The sequence below is a fragment of the Trichomonas vaginalis genome, chromosome V (genome assembly GCF_026262505.1).
Source record: "Trichomonas vaginalis G3 chromosome V, whole genome shotgun sequence".
Lineage (NCBI taxonomy): Eukaryota > Parabasalia > Trichomonadida > Trichomonadidae > Trichomonas > Trichomonas vaginalis.
In genome coordinates this window covers 10,440,055-10,463,416 of record NC_067207.1, presented here as the reverse complement: position 1 = coordinate 10,463,416, position 23,362 = coordinate 10,440,055, and the positions used below count along the sequence as shown (strand labels likewise).

Genomic DNA, 23,362 nt, shown 5'->3' with positions numbered 1-23,362 from the left:
TTTCAACTGGTTGTTTAGGTTTTTTAAGTCGGTCTAAAACTTCCTGAGGTATATGAAAAACTTGACAAACACGTGGTTTAAAAGGTGGTCTTCCATGACCTATTCTGTCTAAAGCTGCATTGTTCATTTCATCTCAGTAAAAAATTTTAGTTTGGTTTGTTTTCAACTGGTTGTTGAGGTTTTTTAAGTCGGTCTAAAACTTCCTGAGGTATAGGAAGAACTTGACAAACACGTGGTTGTGTAACTGCTGGAAGCCGACAAATCCATCTTGAGCCCATTTGTCTCAAAGCTGTATTGTTCATTTCATCTCAGTAAAAAACTTTACATTCCCCACGTTTGAGGCGGTTGAGGTTGGTTGTTGTTTACCCACTGTTGTGCATGGTTATATCCTCTGTTAAAGAATCTTTCACCTTGGTCCATATAGTGCCCTGCTTGGTTATAGTAGTCATTTGCTTTGTTATAGTTAGTTTCCTGCTTGTCTTCCTACATTGTCCATCCATCCTTGAACTTTTCCTCTTGTTTCAGGATTTGGAATAAGATTTGTTGCATCTCGTGCTACATCCCAACCTTTCTGTACAGTTTGTATAATAGGTTGTGCTTTCTCTTTCAGTATACCTAATGTACTCAAAATCTTCCTTCCAACTCCAAATACACCTCTGGCTATTGTTCCCACTGCTGGCAAAAATCTAGATGCGACTCCTGATAATGCGCCAAATAAACCCATTTCTTATGGGTTAAAAATGACGAATCCAAACAAGGACCCGTATGTTTCTAAAGCAACAAAGAAAGCACTCATGGTAAAAATCTTTAGTTCAACACCAAATGCTTGGTTTATGGATATCTTGGAAAACATTCCGAGGTATAGAGAAGATGGACCACCATACTGGCTAATATTTGTTGGTCAAAACACAAGATACTGTGAAGCCATACCATTATGGTCCAAAAATATTTTAGATGTGAAAACTGCTTTGACAATATTCGTTGACAAATACCATCCAACAAAACTGAATCTGACTGTGAAAGTTCTTTCAAATCAGACGATATTAAAAACTATCTGCGTTCAAAAAATGTAAACCAATATTTCATTGTCGACCAAAACCATTCTGCTCTTGGTGTCATTGACAGTTGTATAAAAATCTTAAGAGACTTAAATCAACCACAAGGTCGTGAGGTAGATGAAATGTCATATGACGACAAGTACAGACACTTCTCCATGGCAAAGATGAGACAAGTTTTAAATATTTACAATAGCCGTAAACAAAAAGGTTTGGGAAACCACTCCCCGAAGAAATGAAAAACAACCCTGACTTAGAGAAAGACTATATATTTAATAGTTTAGTCAAAAGAGACAAACAAGAAAGAATGCCAGGCTTCAAACTTCAGAAAGGTGACAAAGTAAAAATAGAAATACCTAAACGCGACCCATATGAAAATACTATTGACTATGACAACAATGGGAACTCGACAGGTACTCACATTCGTGTTCGTAAAAATAGAAGAAAGTATACAAGAGAATATTATGAAGTTTTAGGCAAACATGGCAAAATGTACAGACTGCAAGCAGAAGATAAAACTACTATTGTCAGACCTCGTTTCAAACTTGTTAAGGTTCAAGGTGGTATACTTTCAAAGACAGTTCCTAACAAATATAAGACAACTCCTGACGAATATGCTAAAGAAGTTGAAAATGACGACTAAGCAATTCTATACCATGCGTAAACTGTCATGTAAGGTGGCATGTAGTCTTTACTCTGTCCCGTTGTTTGCGTATACCCTGAAACGCGATGTGTATGGTTTCCTTCTCCCTGTGTGCTACCCCAGAAACAATTTATAGCAAACTGAACGTCGTCTTTAACATCATATCCTTTACCTTTTTTCATTGCTGACCAATCCCAAAATCTATGCTTATGCCAACCTGCTTGAGATGTACTTAAATCTATGTAGTGACTGTGCGCAGGTAGGTTTTCACCTGAAATCGTTTTACTTCCACCTGTTTCCTTTGAAGAGTTTGCACAATACAAAAACCTGTCGACTATTTGAGTCCATGCACCAACACCAAACGTTACTTGAGGACCTCTTGCTTCCATAGATGTATAAATAGAACCTACTGGGTTCATTAAATCAAACATATGAGATATTATAGGATTGTCTCTTTTGAACTTAAAATATAGTGCAACTATTTCAGGTTTCTTCTGGTTTGTGTCAGAATATTTTTTATAATATAATCTTATGTTTTCAGGGTAGGTAAAGTCTTGACTATAATATTTATTTCTGTCATCTTCATAATAGTATACTATTCTCGTTTTTTCTATTGCATTATATCTTTTATATCTATAAAAATCTAAATATAATGTTAGCTTTTGTTCATCTACATGTGGTGTTCTAACGTCATCTCCATAGTCATAATAATATGGTGCTGGAGCTGGGTCAGGCAATGTCATATCTGCCATTTCATAAACTCTTAAATATTTCTTTTGTTCGTCTCCATATAAGTTTAAGTAGCAGTTGTTGTCTAATGGAACTTTAACTTGTGTACCATCATTCTTTATATAGCTTACATACATTTCATTGTTATTTTTCGGAATGAGTTTATACCGTGTACCATTTCTTAAGGACTGTACAAACTCCCATCTAAAATATTTGTTTTCTTCATAGACAGAAAAGTCACCAACCATAGTTTCAATATTTTTTGTTCCAACTAAACTTTGGTATATTTCATTGACATATGTTTTATCTGCTTTCTTTTCAAGGCTAACGTTTAAGTCTGTTATTTCAGAAGATGTATGTGTATGTCCAACGTCACTTTTCCTGTTTAAGGTTTCTTGTAAGTTTGTAATATTTGCAATGGTATGTGTATGTCCAACGTCACTTTTCCTGTTTAAGGTTTCTTGTAAGTTTGTAATATTTGCAATGGTATGTGTATGAGTCTTTTTAGAATATTCGTTTTCAGCTCTTGTCACTTCACTTGACATTTTATTGTCAACATATGTTTTGTCTGCTAGTTCAGGATGAGTATGTTCTTTTGTTGCATATGTTGCATCTGCTCTGTCATGTTCTTCTTGAACTTTTTCAATGACATACTCTTTGTCAGCTTTGTTGTCAACATCTGCTTTTGTTGCATATGTTGCATCTGCTCTGTCATGTTCTTCTTGAACTTTTTCAATGACATACTCTTTGTCAGCTTTGTTGTCAACATCTGCTTTCAAAAGAAGTTCTTTTATAGGTTTCTCGTTTAAAGTTCCTTTTGTTGGATTTACACAGACAGTATGGTTCCTATTGTCTTGAAACAGAAACTCATCTGTCATTGGGTTCATTGTCAGTTTTAAGTTTCCTTCTTTCAATGACTCAGATATCTTAGAATAGTTTGAAAAGTTTGTTGTGTTCTTATTTAGAGCTTGTATAATGAGTTGTCGGTTGTGTTGTATTTCTCTCATAGACGCTGTTTCTTTCGACATTTTTATTCTAGATAAAATATGCTTTCAATAGAAAAAGAAAATTCTAGAGTTGCTACAACTAAACCATTAGATGAACTTTTTACTAACGTCGGTCAAAAGTTTGAGACAGAGACCGTAAAGCATGAAGGCTATCGTTTTGACTACCCATTGAGATGGTTAAGAGACCCATCCGTCACAAAAGCTGTTGGCTTTCGTAGAATGAAGTTCATTTCAGAAGCCATACATGGTTTCCCATTTACGGTCGGTTTTGAAGTTCGATACTATAACAAAGAAAAACGTACGTATGAGAAATTTGAACAGGGAAAACTTTTACAAGTTAGTTTGCTTGTAAACTTAGAAACAACTCTTCAAGCTTTTCAAGAAAAAATAAACGATATCTATCTCGAATATGCAAAACAGTACAACATTGACGAAGGAGAGTACCATCTCGATATTTTATATGACAGGAAAAATGCAACTGTTAAAATCAACAGAATAGAAGACCTTGGAGAAGACGTTTATATTTCTACAAAATATAACAACTTGGCATGGTATAGGTTTTTGAGGATGTTAAATCAGCCTGCAGCATATCCAGTACACCCGAACTTTTATGAAGTCGAAAACCCTAATGGAACATATGAAAATGTTTTCGACTCAGATGCTATTATAGTTCATGCTTCATTTTCTGGTGCACAAAACTCTTTTTTATGCTTGGCAAATGACTTTTACGAAAAACCTACAAAGCTATATGAACCACCGAGTGGAAGTATTTCAGACTTTCAAGTATGGTTTACAACAGATGGAAGAAAGAGAATAGTTCCATTATACCATGCGTTTTACTTAGAACTTAGTTTCATATACAACTACTATCGAACGGTAAAAATATAATCTTTTAATACGGTTGAGGTGTTGGATTTGGTTGCCAACTTGACTGTGGTGCAGGTTCAGGCTGTTGTATAACAGGAGCTTGTTCTTCTGGTTCAGGGTCTTTAGGTATAATACCAACGAACTGACCTACTCTTTTGCCAATATTTTTGACTCCGTTCCAAATTCCTCTTCCGACAGATTTTATTCCATTCCATATACCTCTTCCAACATTTCGAAAGAAGTTTCCTATTCTTCCAAAGAAACCCATTTTACTATATGTAAAAATCTAATGTCCGCCTAGTCTCTTACGTTTCCTGTTGAGTTCCATAGCATTTTTTAACTGGAGCTCATACATTCTATTTCTCCTCTGGTAGAAAACATACTCTGGGTCAACTCCTGTGTTCGCGTCATCTGCATAGAGTTGTTTATATCCCACTTCAGGGTTTGTATAAAACTCTTTCCATCTCATATTTGCATACCATGGTGGCAAACCTAACGCAGCGTCATTTGACATGGCAGTTTGCATTTGTACATCTGTTGGCACTTGACCATAGTTTGCCATTGCAGTTTGTATTCTAACTTCATTTGGAATATTCTCTGGGTTTGGTTGTCCGGGTTGCTGTGCATTCGCTAAGTTCTGTGCGTCCATTTAATATTAGACAAAAATATCTCTTACGAGTACATATACTGAACATTTGCTGGCATTGGTTCATCTTCATATTCTCTATATCTTTCTGCCACGTCAAATAAGTAAATGACACAATGGAAAAAACCTAAAACAAGTAGTCCTATTTCAAACCACATTTACTTACCAATAAAATTTCTTTGTTATGACACTTTCTCCGGTTTATAGGACCTCTCTCATATTCTATCTTGTCATATCTAAACTCATAGTCATGTATGTCCTCTAACTATCTCATAACGGTTTCCAAACCACTTTTATCGGATGTAAAGTAAAAGCATGGATGGTTATGTAAAACGTCTAAAGTTTCTAAAGAGTCTCTCAAAGTCCAGTCTACTTGGTATTGAAAATCCCATGTGTTATAGAACGGCGGGTCCACTATAAAGAAAACATTTTCCTTGTCTTTATATTTTTCATACAACTCTGTCCAATGACATCTCACAAACTCTATACCCTCAATATATTTTTCTATGTCCTCTTTGAAAACGTTTGTATAGTTAAGATATAAAACTTTTGACATAAGTGTTTCAATGTCATGAACTCTTATAGCACCACTATATAATAGTCTAGCAGATATACTATCCCAGTCTATATATTCTGCTTTTTTCAAAACCTCTCTTACAATATTTTTCTTATCTAATGGTATACGTTCCATCTTACCTATAGGTATCTTTTCTTTCAACTCACTCAATATTTTGTTTGTGTCTGGTATATGTTTGAGACGGTTCATATAGTTGTCGAAGTCATTGCATATAATCTTTGAGTTTGGGAATACGGTATGGCACAAATGAGATATATAGAAACTTCCACCGAACAAATCTACAAATGTTAGACCATTCGGTAGTTTCTTAAGTTCTCTCAATAGAATATCTTTACATCTACTCTTATTTCCAAAGAAGGGTAACGGTGGTTTTGTAAAATTCATTTTATATACAATAAAACTGTTTTTTTCCTGAAAAGTGACAGAAAAGTGACTGGGGCTAGAGGGCACGAAGTGCCTGGAAGCCCCACTACCTTTTTTTTTTTTTTTTTAAATGATTTATTAATTTATTTATTTATTTTTTTTAAATCAAATCATATAAATATATATATATATAATAGTGAAATAGAACAAGAGATAATTATTGATGATTAAATTGTAGACGAGGATAAAAGTTTAGATAAATTAATAAAATTAGTGTGGAATCAGACAAATTTCGGGTTGTTTGGGAAGGAATTGTTGGCTATGATGTACTGATCATGAATCAGTACATCATAGCCAACAATTCCTTATACAAAGTTCAAAAACTTGGGTGCAATCAGAACTGATTGCACCCAAGTTTTTGAACTTTCTCGAGGGAATGAAAGGGTAAGAGGTATACATTATGAATATATACCTCTTACCCTTCCATTCCCTCTCTGACAGCGGGAAACTTTGTCTGAATGTTAAACTATTCAGACAAAGTTTCCCGCTGTTTGCGAAGGAATTGTTGGCTATGATGTACTGATTCATGATCAGTACATCATAGCCAACAATTCCTTATACAAAGTTCAAAAACTTGGGTGCAATCAGAACTGATTGCACCCAAGTTTTTGAACTTTCTCGAGGGAATGAAAGGGTAAGAATTATACATTAGACACAATCACTGGCTCATATGCTCCTATTCTGAATCTAACACTATGCAAATTTATACAATTTCTCCACAAATCTTACATTCATTTTAATTTCAACGACCATTATTACCACAAAGAATCTTACCTTCCCCTACAAAATCTAACTATCTATCAATTTAAAAAATGTTACAAAATATTAAATGAATTTTTTTTCTATACGTAATTTAAAGTTCTTAAACTCTCAGCATCAGAATATCCTTACATAGCTTAGCTATATATCGTATTACTTTATGAATAAAAAAATTATTTAAATTATAATAAAATGTTTATTCGTATTTTTACTTTATTTTTAGTTACGAGGCTGTATTTCGAACTCAGGATTTGGGTTTAAGTCCTTTGTCCATTTAGGACCCTGGTCCCAAATTGATTTTGGAGTAGGTTTTCCACCGAAAAGATCTTTAAGAGCTGTATGAACCCATACTGTGTTGTATTCTTCTATTGCGTTTTATACGAACTTTTATAATATAATTCTTAGATAATACATCCGATATGTAAAGTGTCAAAAATGAAGTGAACCGAATTTTCATGCATTACATTATGAAAGAATGGGATGTAGTCTTTAACAAACCTAAAGCGACAATAGTTTCAGAACAAGAATGTAGACAGAAACTTAAGAAAATAAAAGTCGTACAAGTTGGCATGAAGATGTTAGATGCTTGGGATATCTTATTGTCAAAGTTAGAAGATTTTTCAGTTCGTGGTATAAAGTTCTATACACCTTCTCCAAACTTCTATTCTATCTTCACTGGATATAAATACGAACAAGTAGAATGGAAAGAAAATATTATAGAAGCTTGGTTAGACCATGTCAAAGAAATTATATGCAATGGAAACGAAAGAGTCTATGAGTATATCTTATGTTGGTTTGCAAACATCTTACAACATCCAAGTGCTAAAAATGAAACTGTTCTCATTATAATTGGAAAACAAGGAACAGGTAAGAACACTTTCTTTACAGATATCTTATGCAAACTGTTAGAAGGTTATTCGAATCCGAATATGACAAACTTAGAAAACATCTGCGGCAAGTTTAACTCTTCAATAGAGAATATGAAACTTATAGTATGTAACGAACTTCAAAGTATAGATACAACAAAAGTTTTGAACTCAGATGCTTTGAAGAGTCTTATAACAGACAAAGTTGGAGTTGTTGAAAGAAAATATAAAGACCAAAGAGTTTGTGAAAATGTTGCAAACTTCGTTATGGTTTCAAACAATGCTGTTCCGATGAAGTTAGAAAGTTCTGACAGAAGATATGTAGTTGTCAGAACGTCAGATTCTCATATGCAAGATACAGAATATTTTGACGCTTTGTCAGAAACTTTGACATCTGACTTTTACAACCACTTGTTCTCATATTTCATGACATTAGATATTTCTAAGTTCAATCCAAGACAAATTCCACATACCGAAGAGAGACAAACATTGTTAGAAGCAAACAAGAGTGTATATGAACTGTTCATAGATGAAACTGACTTTGAGTGTTTAGATGAAAGGTCATTGTACGATTCGTATAAACAATATTGTCAAGAGTATGGTTATATGACAGCGTCTAAACGAACATTCTTGGCAAATGTCAAAAGTCTTTTAGACGTACAGAATGGTGTATATACAAAGAAAAATTTTTCTGAGTAAATTTTAAAAAAAAATATTTTTTTATCCGATAGAAAAGATGACGAAATTCATCTCAGTAAACAAGTACATGTCAGGACTTAAAGAAGAACTAGACCCATTCACATATTTGAATGTTTACTTCTACCATTTTGAAAAGTCTTCATTCAGCAAAGTTTGGAACATCGAACCAGTTAAGTTTGCTGTTGTGACTAAAAATGGTGCGAAATTTGAAGACTTAGACATAGAAGGTTTGTTAACAGTCAAAGAAAGTTTTGACAGAAGGTTCTCAAACCTTAAAGAAGGCAAAGCATACAAACTTGTTATACCTTATGAACCAAAGAAAGCAGACGACTATGAATATTATGAGTCTAAGATAGTTGAAGTTCAAGGTAAATTGGGTAAAAAGATTTTAGAGTCTAAGCCAGTGTTTGCTCCTAAAGAGGAAGAGAACATTGACATTGACCCAGAAATGTTCTAAAAATAAAATTTTATTTTTACATGTCAAATTTCTTCTTCTCTGGCTCAGGTTCTTTCTTCTCTTCTTCTACTTTCTTTTCTTTCTTTTCTCTCTTCTTCTTTTCTGGTGGAGTTATGTCAAACTTCTCAGAACCATATTTTTGTAAAAGTTCTTTGTCCTTTAATAGCTCTTCTATTCTGTTTTCTATTTCATCTTCAAGAACAGCGCATGTGTCTTCTTTGCATTCTAAGAAGTTTTGTTGGACTTCATCTCTCCAAGAGGCGTCATCTCTGTCAACAAGTCTGTCATTGACAAATTTTAAGACTGCTCTGCTTAATGTTTTATGGTTCTTGTCATATTCCCAGAAACAGAACTTTAGAACAAATTCACCTTTCTTGTTTACACTATGTAAGATTTTATGGTCGACAGATGTTTTGCTGTCGAAAAGCTTGTCTCGAATATAGATAGCGAAATCGCTAGACATTTTCTAAAAGATAAAAATTTTAATTTTTCTAAAAATATGTTAGAAAAAAAGTTTGCTGACGAGTGTGGTAGAATTTACGAAAAAGTGACAGTAGAAAAGTGACACTTAACCTTAAATTTTCAAACACTATTTTTTGATTGTATTTTGTTATTTATATATTTATATATATGTATATTTATATATTGTTATATTTATATATGTATATATTTATATATGTATATATTTATATATGTATATATTTATATATGTATATATTTATATATGTATATATTATATATGTATATATTTATATATGTATATATTTATATATGTATATATTTATATATGTATATATTTATATATGTATATATTTATATATGTATATATTTATATATGTATATATTTATATATGTATATATTTATATATGTATATATTTATATATGTATATATTTATATATGTATATATTTATATATGTATATATTTATATATGTATATATGTATATATTTATATATGTATATATTTATATATGTATATATTTATATATGTATATATTTATATATGTATATATTTATATATGTATATATTTATATATGTATATATTTATATATGTATATATTTATATATGTATATATTTATATATGTATATATTTATATATGTATATATTTATATATGTATATATTATATATGTATATATTTATATATGTATATATTTATATATGTATATATTTATATATGTATATATTTATATATGTATATATTTATATATGTATATATGTATATATTTATATATGTATATATTTATATATGTATATATTTATATATGTATATATTTATATATGTATATATTTATATATGTATATATTTATATATGTATATATTTATATATGTATATATTTATATATGTATATATTTATTGGAAACTGCTTCATGCTGCATTGAGTATTGTTGAATAATTTGAAGTAGTGGTTTTTGAAATCAGCACCCCTATGAGAGCGCTGGCGACCGAAACACCACTAGTAAGATTGTGTATTAGAAACTGCTTCATGCTGTGTTGAGTAAGCTTCGATGTCTTTGTAGGATAGCTTTCTGAGAGCGAAACAAGATAGTGTTGAAAAAAAAATTTTGAAAATCTGAGAGACTGTGCAAGAGCCAACGACCAAAACACTACCAGTAAGATACAGCAGTAGTAGCTGCTTCATGCTGCATTGAGTATTGTTGAATAATTTGAAGTAGTGGTTTTTGAAATCAGCACCCCTATGAGAGCGCTGGCGACCGAAACACCACTAGTAAGATTGTGTATTAGAAACTGCTTCATGCTGTGTTGAGTAAGCTTCGATGTCTTTGTAGGATAGCTTTCTGAGAGCGAAACAAGATAGTGTTGAAAAAAAATTTTGAAAATCTGAGAGACTGTGCAAGAGCCAACGACCAAAACACTACCAGTAAGATACAGCAGTAGTAGCTGCTTCATGCTGCATTGAGTATTGTTGAATAATTTGAAGTAGTGGTTTTTGAAATCAGCACCCCTATGAGAGCGCTGGCGACCGAAACACCACTAGTAAGATTGTGTATTAGAAACTGCTTCATGCTGTGTTGAGTAAGCTTCGATGTCTTTGTAGGATAGCTTTCTGAGAGCGAAACAAGATAGTGTTGAAAAAAAAATTTTGAAAATCTGAGAGACTGTGCAAGAGCCAACGACCAAAACACTACCAGTAAGATACAGCAGTAGTAGCTGCTTCATGCTGCATTGAGTATTGTTGAATAATTTGAAGTAGTGGTTTTTGAAATCAGCACCCCTATGAGAGCGCTGGCGACCGAAACACCACTAGTAAGATTGTGTATTAGAAACTGCTTCATGCTGTGTTGAGTAAGCTTCGATGTCTTTATCAGACCACCTTTAAATTAACCACTCACATTCTCACTGTGGTCCATCTAAAATTTGTAAGCTTTATGACATAAAATTATATTATATGCAGGATCCCACCTATTACTTAATCTTTTTGGAATAAATGTTTTATAATATTTATCGATTGATTGTAATTTTTTGTATAAAAAAAGTTTTTTATTTATATTAAAAATATATTCGGTTAATGATATTATCTTATAATTTGTAAATAAATCTAGTAATAAAATAACTTTAATAGTTGGTGTCACTTTTTCGAAAATTCTGGTTTTTTCGATAGCGAAATCGCTAGACATTTTCTAAAAGATAAAAATTTTAATTTTTCTAAAAATATGTTAGAAAAAAAGTTTGCTGACATTGACAAAAAATTTGAGAATGTTTTAAATAAGAACAAGAGGAAGTTGGAAAATGCTCAGATAAAACCCATACATGACAAGTTCTTATTTGCTCAGAATGGTATAACAGGTCTAATTGCACCGCCTGGGTCGGGTAAGACTTTCACTTATCTTAAAATGGCTGCACAACAACAAGAACTAGATGAGAAGAACCCATTCTATGAGTTAGTTGTCATTTGTAGTACTTCTGGTCAATTTGACCAAACCGTCAATTCGTTCAAAGATATTATAAAGAAGTCTAAGTTAGTATGTATAAAGGATACTGAGTTGTTAGATTGGATAAAGAAGTACCAAAGAAGGGTTTTGAAGTATAATGCTATAAATGAGTATGTCAATTCGAAGTTTAAAGACCCAAATGAGGAAATGCAGAGAATATTAGAGAAGAAACACTTCAGAAACAAACAGAAAGAGATAGAATACATTTCGAAGAAATTGCAATCTTACGATTGGAAGACTTACCCTCACAGATGTCTTCTTATCTTAGATGATTTCGCCTCTCATCCTTTGTTAAAGAATAGAGAACAAGACATGTGTCGAATTCTTAAGAAGCTCAGACACTTTAACATCTCTGTTGTCATTTGTGTACAGACAGCCAAGAGTTTAAGTAAGGATGTAAAGAGAATACTTACTGACATTGTACTTTTCCCCGGATTGTCCGAAGACGATTTCATGGAACTTATGAAAGAGTCCATGGCAGGTAAGTTTGACAGACATGAACTATGGGAGAAGTACAAAGTCATACAAGACCCTCATACTTCTTTCAGAATTCATATCTACGCAAACAAAGTTCAAATTGTAAAAAGTCAAGCGTAAAAAATGTAAGTGTTTGGTCTTAGTCTGTTGTGGTTCTGCAGCTTTCGGTTCTTCTGGCTTTGGAATGGACTCGGTTGGTGGTACGTCGGACATTCGTTTGTGTCCTGTCGGAAGGAAGAGTTCTTCCAGTTGGAAGGAAAAACTTTTCCTGTTGGAAGGAAAATATTTTCCTGTCGGAAGGAAAAATTTTTCCTGTCGGAAGGAAAATTTTTTCCTGTCGGAAGGAAAAAACCAGAATTTTCGAAAAAGTGACACCAACTATTAAAGTTATTTTATTACTAGATTTATTTACAAATTATAAGATAATATCATTAACCGAATATATTTTTAATATAAATAAAAAACTTTTTTTTATACAAAAAATTACAATCAATCGATAAATATTATAAAACATTTATTCCAAAAAGATTAAGTAATAGGTGGGATCCTGCATATAATATAATTTTATGTCATAAAGTTTACAAATTTTAGATGGACCACAGTGAGAATGTGAGTGGTTAATTTAAAGGTGGTCTGATAAAGATATCGAAGCTTACTCAACACAGCATGAAGCAGTTTCTAATACACAATCTTACTAGTGGTGTTTCGGTCGCCAGCGCTCTCATAGGGGTGCTGATTTCAAAAACCACTACTTCAAATTATTCAACAATACTCAATGCAGCATGACGCAGCTACTACTGCTGTATCTTACTGGTAGTGTTTTGGTCGTTGGCTCTTGCACAGTCTCTCAGATTTTCAAAATTTTTTTTCAACACTATCTTGTTTCGCTCTCAGAAAGCTATCCTACAAAGACATCGAAGCTTACTCAACACAGCATGAAGCAGTTTCTAATACACAATCTTACTAGTGGTGTTTCGGTCGCCAGCGCTCTCATAGGGGTGCACCGAAATTCAATTGTTAATGATATCAATTCACAAATTGGAATCGAAGATCAGTATGAAATTTAAAATATAAATAAATTTTAATTATATTATTTTTAATTTTTTTAAATAAATATACATATATAAATACATACATATATACATATATAAATATATACATATATAAATATATACATATATAAATATATACATATATAATATATACATATATAAATATATACATATATAATATATACATATATAATATATACATATATAAATATAACATATATAAATATATACATATATAAATATATACATATATATATATACATATATAAATATATACATATATAAATATATACATATATAAATATATACATATATAAATATATACATATATAAATATATACATATATAAATATATACATATATAAATATATACATATATAAATATATACATATATAAATATATACATATATAAATATATACATATATAAATATATACATATATAAATATATACATATATAAATATATACATATATAAATATACATATATAAATATATACATATATAAATATACATATATATATACATTATAAATATACATATATAAATATACATATATAAATATACATATATAAATATACATATATAAATATACATATATAATATACATATATAAATATACATATATAAATATACATATATAAATATACATATATAAATATACATATATAAATATACATATATAAATATACATATATAAATATACATATATAAATATACATATAATATACATATATAAATATACATATATAAATATACATACATAAATATACATATATAAATAGTGTTTGGAAATTTAAGGTTAAGTGTCACTTTTTCGTAAATTCTACCACACTCTGTCGGAAGGAAAAACTTTTTCTGAAGTTCGACCAAAAAGTTCTCAATTTTCGAAAATTTGAATGGTTTACGACGGACAACTGGAAAAATTTTTCCTGTTGGAAGGAAAATTTTTTCCTGTCGGAAGGAAAAATTTTTCCTGTTGGAAGGAAAATTTTTTCCTGTTGGAAGGAAATTTTTTTCCTGTCGGAAGGAAGGACTTTTCCTGTCGGAAGGAAGGACTCGGAATGCCAGAAGGATTTGACAAGACAATTTACCTTATAGAGCTACCTGAGCCATCTGAAGTCAAGCTTGAAAAATAAATGGTTCATCTACTCTACTTGTTTGAAGTTGTCAAAATACTCTGTTATTTTTTCTTTCAGTAGCGGCAAATCTTCTTTGAAGGTAAGTATTGTACAACCTTTAATATCATAGTGTGTTTGAGGTAAAGTATCTTGAACTATTTGTTTCACATCTTCATTCGGTGTCATTGAAATCGGTAAGTTTTCGCGATAGAACCAATTTCTGTCAGATTTGTAAATCTTAGCAAGGTCGTAAAAGCTTTTGTTGTTTCTTCTGACTAAATGCAACATAACCATATCTCTGTCTTCTTCATTTTCCATCTCTTCAGTATAAATCATATACTTATAGTTCTTTTCCTTTCCTTTTGGTACCGAACGTGGTATTCTTTTCTGAAGGCTTTTGTCTTTTGCTTCAATGACTTCATCTTTTGCTTCAAGCTTGTTCTCTAGCTCTTCACGTTCTTGTCTATGAAGTTCATCTAACATCATGAAAATATAACAAGCGTAACGAGGTGAAGCCCACATTGCAACAGCATTTACAAGAAGTCTATGTACATACCAGCCTCTCAAACCATTTAGCAAATTTTTACGATTTTCGTACGGAATCTCGACCCGCGGTTTTCCTCGGGTCGCAAACATATGAGGAAATTCTTCTAAAAGTTCTTTTGTCTGTTGGTTTTCAAACCAATGATGTGCTTGCTTTGTAGAACGAAGAGCATTCAAAATACTTTGCATTTGGTACATGTCATCTTTGACCGAACGAATGAGACGTAACTGTTTGTTATACTGAACCCACTCGTATTCTTCATTTATAGCTTCATGAACGATAGCAGTTGTTGTGTTCTCTGTTGTTGACATTACTGTCTTTACATACAAAATAAAAAAAATATTTTATAAAAAATTAGCGTTATTTTTTTTATTTTGTATAAAAGATATGATTTCAGGGATTTTTTTTACGAAGTGCAAAAGTTCACTTCGTAAAAAATAACAGTTATATAATGAAAAAGTGTCATTTTTTCATGTCCGAAGACTCGAAGGTGCAACACTTCCAAAATACCGACGAACTCAGAAGAGCAGCATGGCAGTATCTTCTTGACAACTTCTTTGAGTTCTCCAGGTACACCTTGGAAAATGCTGAAGAACTCCGACACAGAGAATTTGGAGAAATTGCACTCCAATACTACCTTGACAAACAAAGGGTAAAATAAGACTAAAAACTTAACGTTTAAAAAGTGACATTTTTAATGAGCTCCGAGTCACCGAGAAAACTTGGTCAGATGTTAGCAGCTTACTTCCCTGAGGAGGATGGAAGCGTTACATACGTAAGGTTCAAAAACAACGAACCTGGAATTGCGTACCAAATTCGCAATTACATGACCATGGAAGAGTACGAAAGGTTCCTACAAGAGAAACCAGCTCTAAACAACTCAGAAAAGAAAGAATAAAAAGTTTAACTCGTAATTGTTTATTTTTTTACTTGTATGGGCAAGCTGCAAGAATGAAGTCGACTATCTCAGTCTTTGTCTTGACGAGCTGGACGGCTCTTGCGAGTACATCTGTTTTGCGGTCTCCAGCTGGTGTCTGACCTTCGTAATTGCGCATGTTCTTGAGAGCTCCAACTGTAAATGATTGTAGGATGAAGAGTCTCTCAGACTGCTTGAGGTAGTCTTCACGGTCACGAACCGAATCTGTGGTACGAGTCGAATCGGTCGATTTGAGGGAAGAGACTGAAAGCCTGTCGTCTTCCATTGGAGCTGTAGCATACTCTTTGCGTAAGCGGTTCAGACCTTCTTCGAAGTCTTGGTCTCTCTTCGATTGAGATTGGAATTGGAATTGCTGGGGTGGAGCTTGCTGGAACAACCAAGGGTTGGGGAAGTAAGGCATAGGTTGAGGAGGGTAGTTCGGGAAGCCTTGTGGAGGGTAGTTCGGGAAGCCTTGTGGTGGGTAGTAACCTTGAGGTGGAAATTGGTAGTAATTTGGTGGAGGTACTTGCTGGAACTGAGGTTGTTGTGGTTGCTGCTGGAGTTCTGCAGCTTTCGGTTCTGCTGGCTTTGGAAGGCATTCAGGAAGAGGAACGTCAGTCATCCGTTTGTGTCCTGTCGGAAGGAAAATATTTTCCTGTCGGAAGGAAAAACTTTTTCTGAAGTTCGACCAAAAAGTTCTCAATTTTCGAAAATTTGAATGGTTTACGGACGGACAACTGGAAGAACTTGGAATGCAAGAAAGACTTGACGAGGCAATTTACCTAATTGAAATTAACGACTGCTTAAAAGACTACTTGCGCAAGGTAATGAAGCCCAAGGTCAAGTTCATCTCTATTTCTGGAAGGTCTACACTTCAGCTCGAGACTTCGACTGGAATTCCAATTCAAATACCAGACGGGACAGCCTACGATGGCATAAAGGACGCCAAAAGAGAAGCTCTTGTTAAGTTCCTAAACAAACGTCCTTGGATAAAAATACCAAACAAGGAGAACCCCCTACCCCATATGAAATTGGCAATTCAGTCTCTCCTTCACTTCTCAGGACAGCCATTCTACATAACCTGTGAAGGCGACATTCAGCCAGTTCAGTAAACATATACATGGCACGCTTTGAGTAAAAACATTTTTTCATTTTTTGAATGAAGCAAGTTAAATTCGTCCCACACCAAACTCAATGGACCGATGAAGAGTTTCAAGCTATGGTTGAAGGTGTTGAGAACGACATAGACGGCGAACTTGAAGGAGCTCAAATCACAATTGCAACCAAAATTGCAGAAGTCAAGGAACAGATAGCTCCACTTAAAGCTACCAAAGCTACTCTTGACCTCATGGATAGTTACCGTTTAGATGTCAAGAGTGGAATAAGACATTTAAAATTAAAACTTCTAAACTACGAAGCTATACTCCAAAAGTTAGCAGAAATGAGAAGACTTTACCAGAGCTACTTACATGTAAGGGACTTACCTTCAAGCAGTCCGACCAAAGATGAATTTGTTGACATTGTCCCAATTTTGTCCGAAAGTCAGCTCAGATGTTTCGAACTGCTCCCAACATATCCAGAATATGAACGTTTGCCTGAACTCTTCCGCAATCTCAAAAAACGTTTTTTGGTTCTCATGTTCGAAACTTTTATCGGAAGAGACAACAAACGTTCAGAAGAAGAACAAGATATTATTTTAAACTTGTTGTATGACTTAACCGTCATAACAAGCTTTTTGAAGTAAAACCGTCATTCTCAAACCACTTCATTTTTTCGATGTCCGAACAAGCACCAAAGCCAAACTCAATGGCAGATGTCCTTTCAAGGTTGCCAGACAAGCGCCCAGTTCAAATTCAAATTGCCCAATTGAACGCTCATCTGTCAAACACCATTAAGACTCTCCAAAGTAGTCTTATGGAAGAGATAACCAATCTCAAAGTCGAAGTCCTCACGAACCAAGCTTCCAATAAGAAAGTCCTGAACGATTTCGCGGAAACCTTGCGCCAATACAACATAGAGAACCAAAACCTTGCCAGACTCATCTACCGTTTCTTCGAAGAGATAGACACCATCTGGAAGGTACTCGGAAAGGACAGAACATGCAACACCGTACTTCGTGAGTACCAAATTGAAGAAGGAATTTTCGAGGAAGAAGAGAAACACGAAGAAGAAGAGGAAGAAGAAGAGAAACACGAAGAAAAGGAAGTTTGGGCAACCCTTGTTGCCGATGACGGTTACGAAATTTCCCAACCCTACCCATACAAAATCCGCAACAAGGAGACAGGCAAGGTTCTTACCCCAGTCCTCAACAACTTGGGACACTTGAGCCTTACCCTTCGGAATTACGGTTCAATTTCCATGGGAAGGCTTGTCGGTATGCAATGGGTTCCAAATCCAAACAAGAAGACGAAGGTCAGACACATTGACGGTGACAAGCTCAACAACCGTAAGGAGAACCTCGAGTGGTTCTAAGAGTAAAAAAATTTTATTTTAGGGGGAAACCCCGAGTAAATTTAGGTGTTTATTTAGATAAGTAGGTTAAATTAATGGTAATTTGTAAAATTAGTTCCCGACCTTTGAATTGGGCTCTTTCGTTATCCCAGTTGCGTAGGAGGTCGTCCCAGAGGAGTTGGTAGAATTGCCAATCCAAGGACGATTTGTCCTCCCAGGCATTGAGGATGTACTGCTCGTAGAGTTTCATGACCTCTGCCTTGCACCAGACACCCTCTCCCTTGGAACGTAAGGCTTCTTCGAAGTGCTCGAATGCGATTGGCTGCTTGACCATCCGAAATGACACTTTTTGTCCGTTTGGTCAATGTTCGTGTCTCGTGCCATAGTCGACGAAAATACAGACAAACAGGTTATATATGAGTTTGAGACCAAGAATGGTGTAACTCGACCTGTCCGATTCAAAGACTCCGAGGGCGACCATGAAATTAAACGGAAATTAGCTAGGAAGGAATATAAAATGGACTGGTTGCCACCACCTCCACCTCCACCACCTTTACCTGTTCCTCAAGTAAATAAGCCTTTCACGTTCCCAAGAATTCCCACATTTAAATTCAAATTCGAATAAAAATTTTTTATTTCATGCAATGTTTAACTATTTCACCATCTTCTTTAACACCCCAGTACTTACGCTTGGAGAGGACATGAACTTCGGTGAAAATTTTGTCCAATTTGAATTGACCCATCTTTTCACCGACCATTCCCATTTCAATGAGTTTGTTGTATCCTTCTTCGTTCGTCATGAGTGCGTCAATGTTCTCATAGTAAACCTTGACTTTGGATTTGACTTCGGAGAAGAATTTGTTGTAGTTGTCAAGGACTGCCTTTGCGAACTGAGGGTAAGACCAATGTTCGACAATAGGTTTTAATGTGGTTACTAAGCCACTTTGACCTTGAGTGAATTCGTACTTCAAAACAAAAGGAGAAAACCTTTCAACAAAGTTGTCGACCTTCTCATAATGTTTACTCTTCATCTCTTGAGGTTTCTTAATGGAATATCCCCATGTCGAATTCATAAGCAATTTGAGTGTCATTGCAAGTTTGGGGTTTGAAGCTTTCCTAATATCATACAGTTGTTGTATGACTTTTCCAACTGTATAGTTCCTTCCCGGGAACTCACCATCTTCGTTTGGAATTCCAGTCGGAATATATTGGACAAACCTCATGTATGCAGCGTTAAGGTCGACATAGTATATTTTTCATCTGAGTCGAACTTGTCGCAACCAATTGGTCCAGTTTGTGGAAATTCAAGTGAGTCTCTTATCTTCTGAGAAACTTCTCCTGTTATCTCATAAACATCGTCGAAGCAACCTGTTTCATATAAAACCTTCTGACCTAACTCAGATGCTCTCCAATACAATTTGACGTCAATTGGATGTCTCAATGGAAGTTTGTTTATAGCATCTTGAAGTTCTTGCAACCTCATTGGAAGTTCTTCTGGTTCAGGTTGGTATCCGAACAATCCAACTCCTTGTGGAATTGTGTACTTCTTTTGTACTAGAACTTTGTCTGGAACAACTTTTGGTCTTGCTAACAGTGAAAAGTTTGTTTCGTCTTTTGGTACAAAAGTTTCTGTCAGCTTGTCATCTGGAATTGGTTCCAACAAACCTTTCTCGAAAAGAATGTTTACAGCTCTGACAATGTTGCACTTGCCTTTTCCGAACAATGGGTTTGTAAGACTTTCGTTCAACATGAAGTGGTTGTGGACAATTACAATCTTCAACCATGGCAATTTGAAGTCAACAACATAGTCGTCATGTGAAGAACCTTTAGCTGTAGGTATTTGACTCGGATATTGACATTTGCCAACGGTGCAATTTTTGCCAATTGACCTCTGAGAATGTACCTTGTCTTCACACATGACTCAAGATACTTCATCTTCTCATCTGTAACAAGACCAGAGTTCCTGAGACATGTAAGAATGCAAGGTTCATTGACAATTGTTTCAATTGAATTGTAAATTCCATACCTTGTCAAGTCAATGTCAGACTTATTTCTGAAGGGGAAGTATCCAGCATGTTGTCTGACTGCTTGAGGGTTAGGTTGGTACCATTCGAACTTGACACTTGCAATTCCTTCAATTGCATTCAAAATGTCTGAGTCGGAGTCAACCATTTGTTCTCTCTTTGTAGTCTTGAAAGCGTCAAGAAGCATTGCAGCTGTTGTGACATTGCCATATGCATAGTAAATGTGACCATCCAAATCTGTTATGGTCAATCTGAGATTGTGTCCTTTCTTATTTCCGTCTTGTATGGCAGCAAGTACACCCATGAAGCCTTCTTTGTTCTTTCCTTCGTCAAAGTTTACTGTAAAGGTTCGACCAGATGTAATTTGACTTCTAACTTCACGGTACTTCTCATATGCATATCTTGTTCTTTCCATGGGAGCATGACCATCCTCTGCACTACCTTTTTTCCTTCTCAAAGGATGCAATTGTTCGTCATGTTTCCAGTAGAATCTGGCAAAGCCGTCGTGTCCTTCAACTTGAGGTTCACTAACATCGAAAGGCATGTCCATAAGACGTTCTTCTTCTAACCTCTCTAGTCTGTTTGGATAATTTGCACGTGCTGTTTCCAAATCCATTTCGTAGCGAAGACCAGACAATTTGTCATAGACTTTTATGGGTCTTCCCTTCTTATATTTAAACTTCTTCGAAACTCTCCAACCATAACTTTGCAACTCTGCTTTTATTCTAGCAGATTTTCTATCCATTCTATATGGGGGCATTTTTATAAAAATAAAAAAATGTTTTTTTCTTTACTTTACATAACCGCCTGCTGCCATAAGTCTTTGACGCCAACCCATACCAGCTAATGAAGGTTGACTTGGTTTAGTTTGGAAACTAAACTTTGGTTTTGGTTTATCTTCAGTTTTTGGTTTTTCTTCTTCTATCGGTTTTTTCGTCACTTTTCGGTTCCTCTGACTTTACTTCACTTGCAGGAACAGTTGTGTCGTCAACATCTTCATAAATATCATATGCCATTTGTTTTTGTTTTCCTTTCAACTTTTTGTGTTTGTTGTAAAGTTTAGAATATTTCGACTCTAAGTCAATGAGATGTTCTATAATGAACTGTTGGTCAGTGAAGTAAACTTTTCCATCTGTTGTCTCGAAAGCTCCTTCAGACTTCAATATTTTATTTGTGAGAGTCTGTTTCTTTTTTGAGATACTAGCCGTTCCATTTTTATGAAAAGTGACTTTGTAGTTAGGGTTTGTATTTCCAGACCTGGCACTTTCTATTATTGAATTTTTCTCTTCATCTGTAAGTTCTTTGACAGGTTTTGACAAAGGTTCTGAACTTTTTGTTTGTGGTGTCAAATCTACCGTTTCAACTTCTTCGGTATTTCATCTCAGTAAAAAATTTTAGTTTGGTTTGTTTTCAAACTGGTTGTTGTTGTTTTTTAAGTCGGTCTAAAACTTCTGAGGTATAGGAAGAACTTGACAAACACGTGGTGTAACTGCTGGAAGCCGACAAATCCATCTTGAACCCATTTGTCTCAATGCTGTATTGTTCATTTCATCTCAGTAAAAAATTTTACATTCCCAAGTTTGAGGTGGTTGCGGTTGGTTATTGTTTACCCACTGTTTGTGCATGGTTATATCCTCTGTTAAAGAATCTTTCACCTTGGTCCATATAGTGTCCTGCTTGGTTATAGTAGTCATTTGCTTTGTTATAATAGTTTCCTGCTTGTCTTCCTACATTGTCCATCCATCCTTGAACTTTTCCTCTTGTTTCAGGATTTGGAATAAGATTTGTTGCATCTCGTGCTACATCCCAACCTTTCTGTACAGTTTGTATAATAGGTTGTGCTTTCTCTTTAAGTATACCTAATGTACTCAAAATCTTCCTTCCAACTCCAAATACACCTCTGGCTATTGTTCCCACTGCGGGTAAAAATCTGGATGCAACTCCTGCTAACGCGCCAAATAAACCCATTTCTTATGGGTTAAAAAATGACGAATCCAAACAAGGACCCCTATGTTTCTAAGGCAACAAAGAAAGCACTCATGATAAAAATCTTTAGTTCAACACCAAATGCTTGGTTTATGGATATCTTGGAAAACATTCCGAGGTATAGAGAAGATGGACCTCCATACTGGCTAATATTTGTTGGTCAAAACACAAGATACTGTGAAGCCATACCATTATGGTCCAAAAATATTTTAGATGTGAAAACTGCTTTGACAATATTCGTTGACAAATACCATCCAACAAAACTGACATCTGACTGTGAAAGTTCTTTCAAATCAGACGATATTAAAAACTATCTGCGTTCAAAAAATGTAAACCAATATTTCATTGTCGACCAAAACCATTCTGCTCTTGTGTCATTGACGGTTGTATAAAAATGTTAAGAGACTTAAACCAACCACAAGGTGGTGAAGCAAATGAAATGTCATATGACGACAAATATAGACACTTCTCCATGGCAAAGATGAGACAAGTTTTAAATATTTACAATAACCGTAAACAAAAAGGTTTGGGAAACCACTCCCCCGAAGAAATGAAAAACAATCCTGACTTAGAGAAAGACTATATATTTAATAATTTAGTCAAAAGAGACAAACAAGAAAGAATGCCGGGCTTCAAACTTCAGAAAGGTGACAAAGTAAAAATAGAAATACCTAAACGCGACCCATATGAAAATACTATTGACTATGACAACAATGGGAACCCGACAGGTACTCACATTCGTGTTCGTAAAATAGAAGAAAGTATACAAGAGAATATTATGAAGTTTTAGGCAAACATGGCAAAATGTACACACTGCAAGCAGAAGATAAAACTACTATTGCCAGACCTCGTTTCAAACTTGTCAAAGTTCAAGGTGGTATACTTTCAAAGACAGTTCCTAACAAATATAAGACAACTCCTGACGAATATGCTAAAGAAGTTGAAAATGACGACTAAGCATTTCTATACCATGCGTAAACTGTCATGTAAGGTGGCATGTAGTCTTTACTTTGTCCCGTTGTTTGCGTATATCCTGAAACGCGATGTGTATGGTTTCCTCCTCCTCAGTGTTACTCCAGTAACAATTTATAGCAAACTTAACGTTGT

At 34.2% G+C, this 23,362-nt stretch overlaps 17 protein-coding genes and 1 pseudogene across 18 annotated transcripts, besides 5 other annotated features; 9 read left to right on the top strand and 9 right to left on the bottom strand.

The window, feature by feature from the left end:
* Window positions 1-146: 146 nt before the first annotated feature.
* Window positions 147-302, bottom strand: TVAGG3_0312420 (uncharacterized protein; the record flags this gene model as incomplete). Its single annotated transcript, XM_051229894.1, has 1 exon — window positions 147-302. The coding sequence occupies one exon, from the start codon at window positions 300-302 to the stop codon at window positions 147-149; it is 156 nt and encodes a 51-aa protein (XP_051099624.1).
* Window positions 303-604: 302 nt separating this feature from the next.
* Window positions 605-15,189: a mobile genetic element.
* On the bottom strand, window positions 2,826-3,455 carry TVAGG3_0312410 (phage tail repeat-like family; the record flags this gene model as incomplete). The annotated part of the gene is made up of 1 exon (XM_051229893.1): window positions 2,826-3,455. A coding segment is annotated over one exon (630 nt), but the record flags the coding sequence as incomplete, so codon positions are not given.
* TVAGG3_0312400 (uncharacterized protein) lies at window positions 3,474-4,322 on the top strand (the record flags this gene model as incomplete). The annotated part of the gene is made up of 1 exon (XM_051229892.1): window positions 3,474-4,322. The coding sequence occupies one exon, from the start codon at window positions 3,474-3,476 to the stop codon at window positions 4,320-4,322; it is 849 nt and encodes a 282-aa protein (XP_051099622.1).
* On the bottom strand, window positions 4,327-4,569 carry TVAGG3_0312390 (serine threonine-protein phosphatase family; the record flags this gene model as incomplete). The annotated part of the gene is made up of 1 exon (XM_051229891.1): window positions 4,327-4,569. The coding sequence occupies one exon, from the start codon at window positions 4,567-4,569 to the stop codon at window positions 4,327-4,329; it is 243 nt and encodes an 80-aa protein (XP_051099621.1).
* Window positions 4,588-4,950, bottom strand: TVAGG3_0312380 (uncharacterized protein; the record flags this gene model as incomplete). The annotated part of the gene is made up of 1 exon (XM_051229890.1): window positions 4,588-4,950. One exon carries the CDS (start codon window positions 4,948-4,950, stop codon window positions 4,588-4,590), a length of 363 nt encoding a protein of 120 aa, XP_051099620.1.
* Window positions 6,169-6,598: a mobile genetic element.
* Window positions 6,884-6,928: a mobile genetic element.
* Window positions 6,884-6,928: a terminal%2Cinverted (terminal inverted repeat of LTR141 transposon ID:TVAGG3_0312360).
* Window positions 7,162-8,018, top strand: TVAGG3_0312350 (uncharacterized protein; the record flags this gene model as incomplete). Its single annotated transcript, XM_051229889.1, has 1 exon — window positions 7,162-8,018. A coding segment is annotated over one exon (857 nt), but the record flags the coding sequence as incomplete, so codon positions are not given.
* Window positions 8,309-8,728, top strand: TVAGG3_0312340 (protein of unknown function, DUF4108 family; the record flags this gene model as incomplete). The annotated part of the gene is made up of 1 exon (XM_051229888.1): window positions 8,309-8,728. The coding sequence occupies one exon, from the start codon at window positions 8,309-8,311 to the stop codon at window positions 8,726-8,728; it is 420 nt and encodes a 139-aa protein (XP_051099618.1).
* Window positions 8,745-9,191, bottom strand: TVAGG3_0312330 (uncharacterized protein; the record flags this gene model as incomplete). The annotated part of the gene is made up of 1 exon (XM_051229887.1): window positions 8,745-9,191. One exon carries the CDS (start codon window positions 9,189-9,191, stop codon window positions 8,745-8,747), a length of 447 nt encoding a protein of 148 aa, XP_051099617.1.
* TVAGG3_0312320 (protein of unknown function, DUF4106 family) lies at window positions 11,587-12,282 on the top strand (the record flags this gene model as incomplete). Its single annotated transcript, XM_051229886.1, has 1 exon — window positions 11,587-12,282. One exon carries the CDS (start codon window positions 11,587-11,589, stop codon window positions 12,280-12,282), a length of 696 nt encoding a protein of 231 aa, XP_051099616.1.
* Window positions 14,362-15,189, bottom strand: TVAGG3_0312310 (KilA, N-terminal/APSES-type HTH, DNA-binding family; the record flags this gene model as incomplete). Its single annotated transcript, XM_001298364.1, has 1 exon — window positions 14,362-15,189. The coding sequence occupies one exon, from the start codon at window positions 15,187-15,189 to the stop codon at window positions 14,362-14,364; it is 828 nt and encodes a 275-aa protein (XP_001298365.1).
* A 386-nt stretch (window positions 15,190-15,575) lies between these two features.
* Window positions 15,576-15,776, top strand: TVAGG3_0312290 (uncharacterized protein; the record flags this gene model as incomplete). Its single annotated transcript, XM_051229885.1, has 1 exon — window positions 15,576-15,776. The coding sequence occupies one exon, from the start codon at window positions 15,576-15,578 to the stop codon at window positions 15,774-15,776; it is 201 nt and encodes a 66-aa protein (XP_051099615.1).
* A 28-nt stretch (window positions 15,777-15,804) lies between these two features.
* TVAGG3_0312280 (uncharacterized protein) lies at window positions 15,805-16,416 on the bottom strand (the record flags this gene model as incomplete). Its single annotated transcript, XM_001298363.1, has 1 exon — window positions 15,805-16,416. One exon carries the CDS (start codon window positions 16,414-16,416, stop codon window positions 15,805-15,807), a length of 612 nt encoding a protein of 203 aa, XP_001298364.1.
* Window positions 16,417-16,546: 130 nt separating this feature from the next.
* TVAGG3_0312270 (uncharacterized protein) lies at window positions 16,547-16,906 on the top strand (the record flags this gene model as incomplete). Its single annotated transcript, XM_051229884.1, has 1 exon — window positions 16,547-16,906. One exon carries the CDS (start codon window positions 16,547-16,549, stop codon window positions 16,904-16,906), a length of 360 nt encoding a protein of 119 aa, XP_051099614.1.
* Window positions 16,907-16,953: 47 nt separating this feature from the next.
* TVAGG3_0312260 (uncharacterized protein) lies at window positions 16,954-17,538 on the top strand (the record flags this gene model as incomplete). The annotated part of the gene is made up of 1 exon (XM_051229883.1): window positions 16,954-17,538. The coding sequence occupies one exon, from the start codon at window positions 16,954-16,956 to the stop codon at window positions 17,536-17,538; it is 585 nt and encodes a 194-aa protein (XP_051099613.1).
* Window positions 17,539-17,570: 32 nt separating this feature from the next.
* TVAGG3_0312250 (uncharacterized protein) lies at window positions 17,571-17,859 on the top strand (the record flags this gene model as incomplete). Its single annotated transcript, XM_051229882.1, has 1 exon — window positions 17,571-17,859. A coding segment is annotated over one exon (289 nt), but the record flags the coding sequence as incomplete, so codon positions are not given.
* Window positions 17,860-18,315: 456 nt separating this feature from the next.
* TVAGG3_0312240 (uncharacterized protein) lies at window positions 18,316-18,579 on the bottom strand (the record flags this gene model as incomplete). The annotated part of the gene is made up of 1 exon (XM_051229881.1): window positions 18,316-18,579. One exon carries the CDS (start codon window positions 18,577-18,579, stop codon window positions 18,316-18,318), a length of 264 nt encoding a protein of 87 aa, XP_051099611.1.
* Window positions 18,580-18,609: 30 nt separating this feature from the next.
* Window positions 18,610-18,870, top strand: TVAGG3_0312230 (uncharacterized protein; the record flags this gene model as incomplete). The annotated part of the gene is made up of 1 exon (XM_001298362.1): window positions 18,610-18,870. One exon carries the CDS (start codon window positions 18,610-18,612, stop codon window positions 18,868-18,870), a length of 261 nt encoding a protein of 86 aa, XP_001298363.1.
* A 1-nt stretch (window position 18,871) lies between these two features.
* Window positions 18,872-23,362: part of a mobile genetic element that runs on past the window's edge.
* TVAGG3_0312220 lies at window positions 19,989-21,014 on the bottom strand (annotated as a pseudogene). Its single transcript has one exon. A coding segment is annotated over exon 1 (1,026 nt).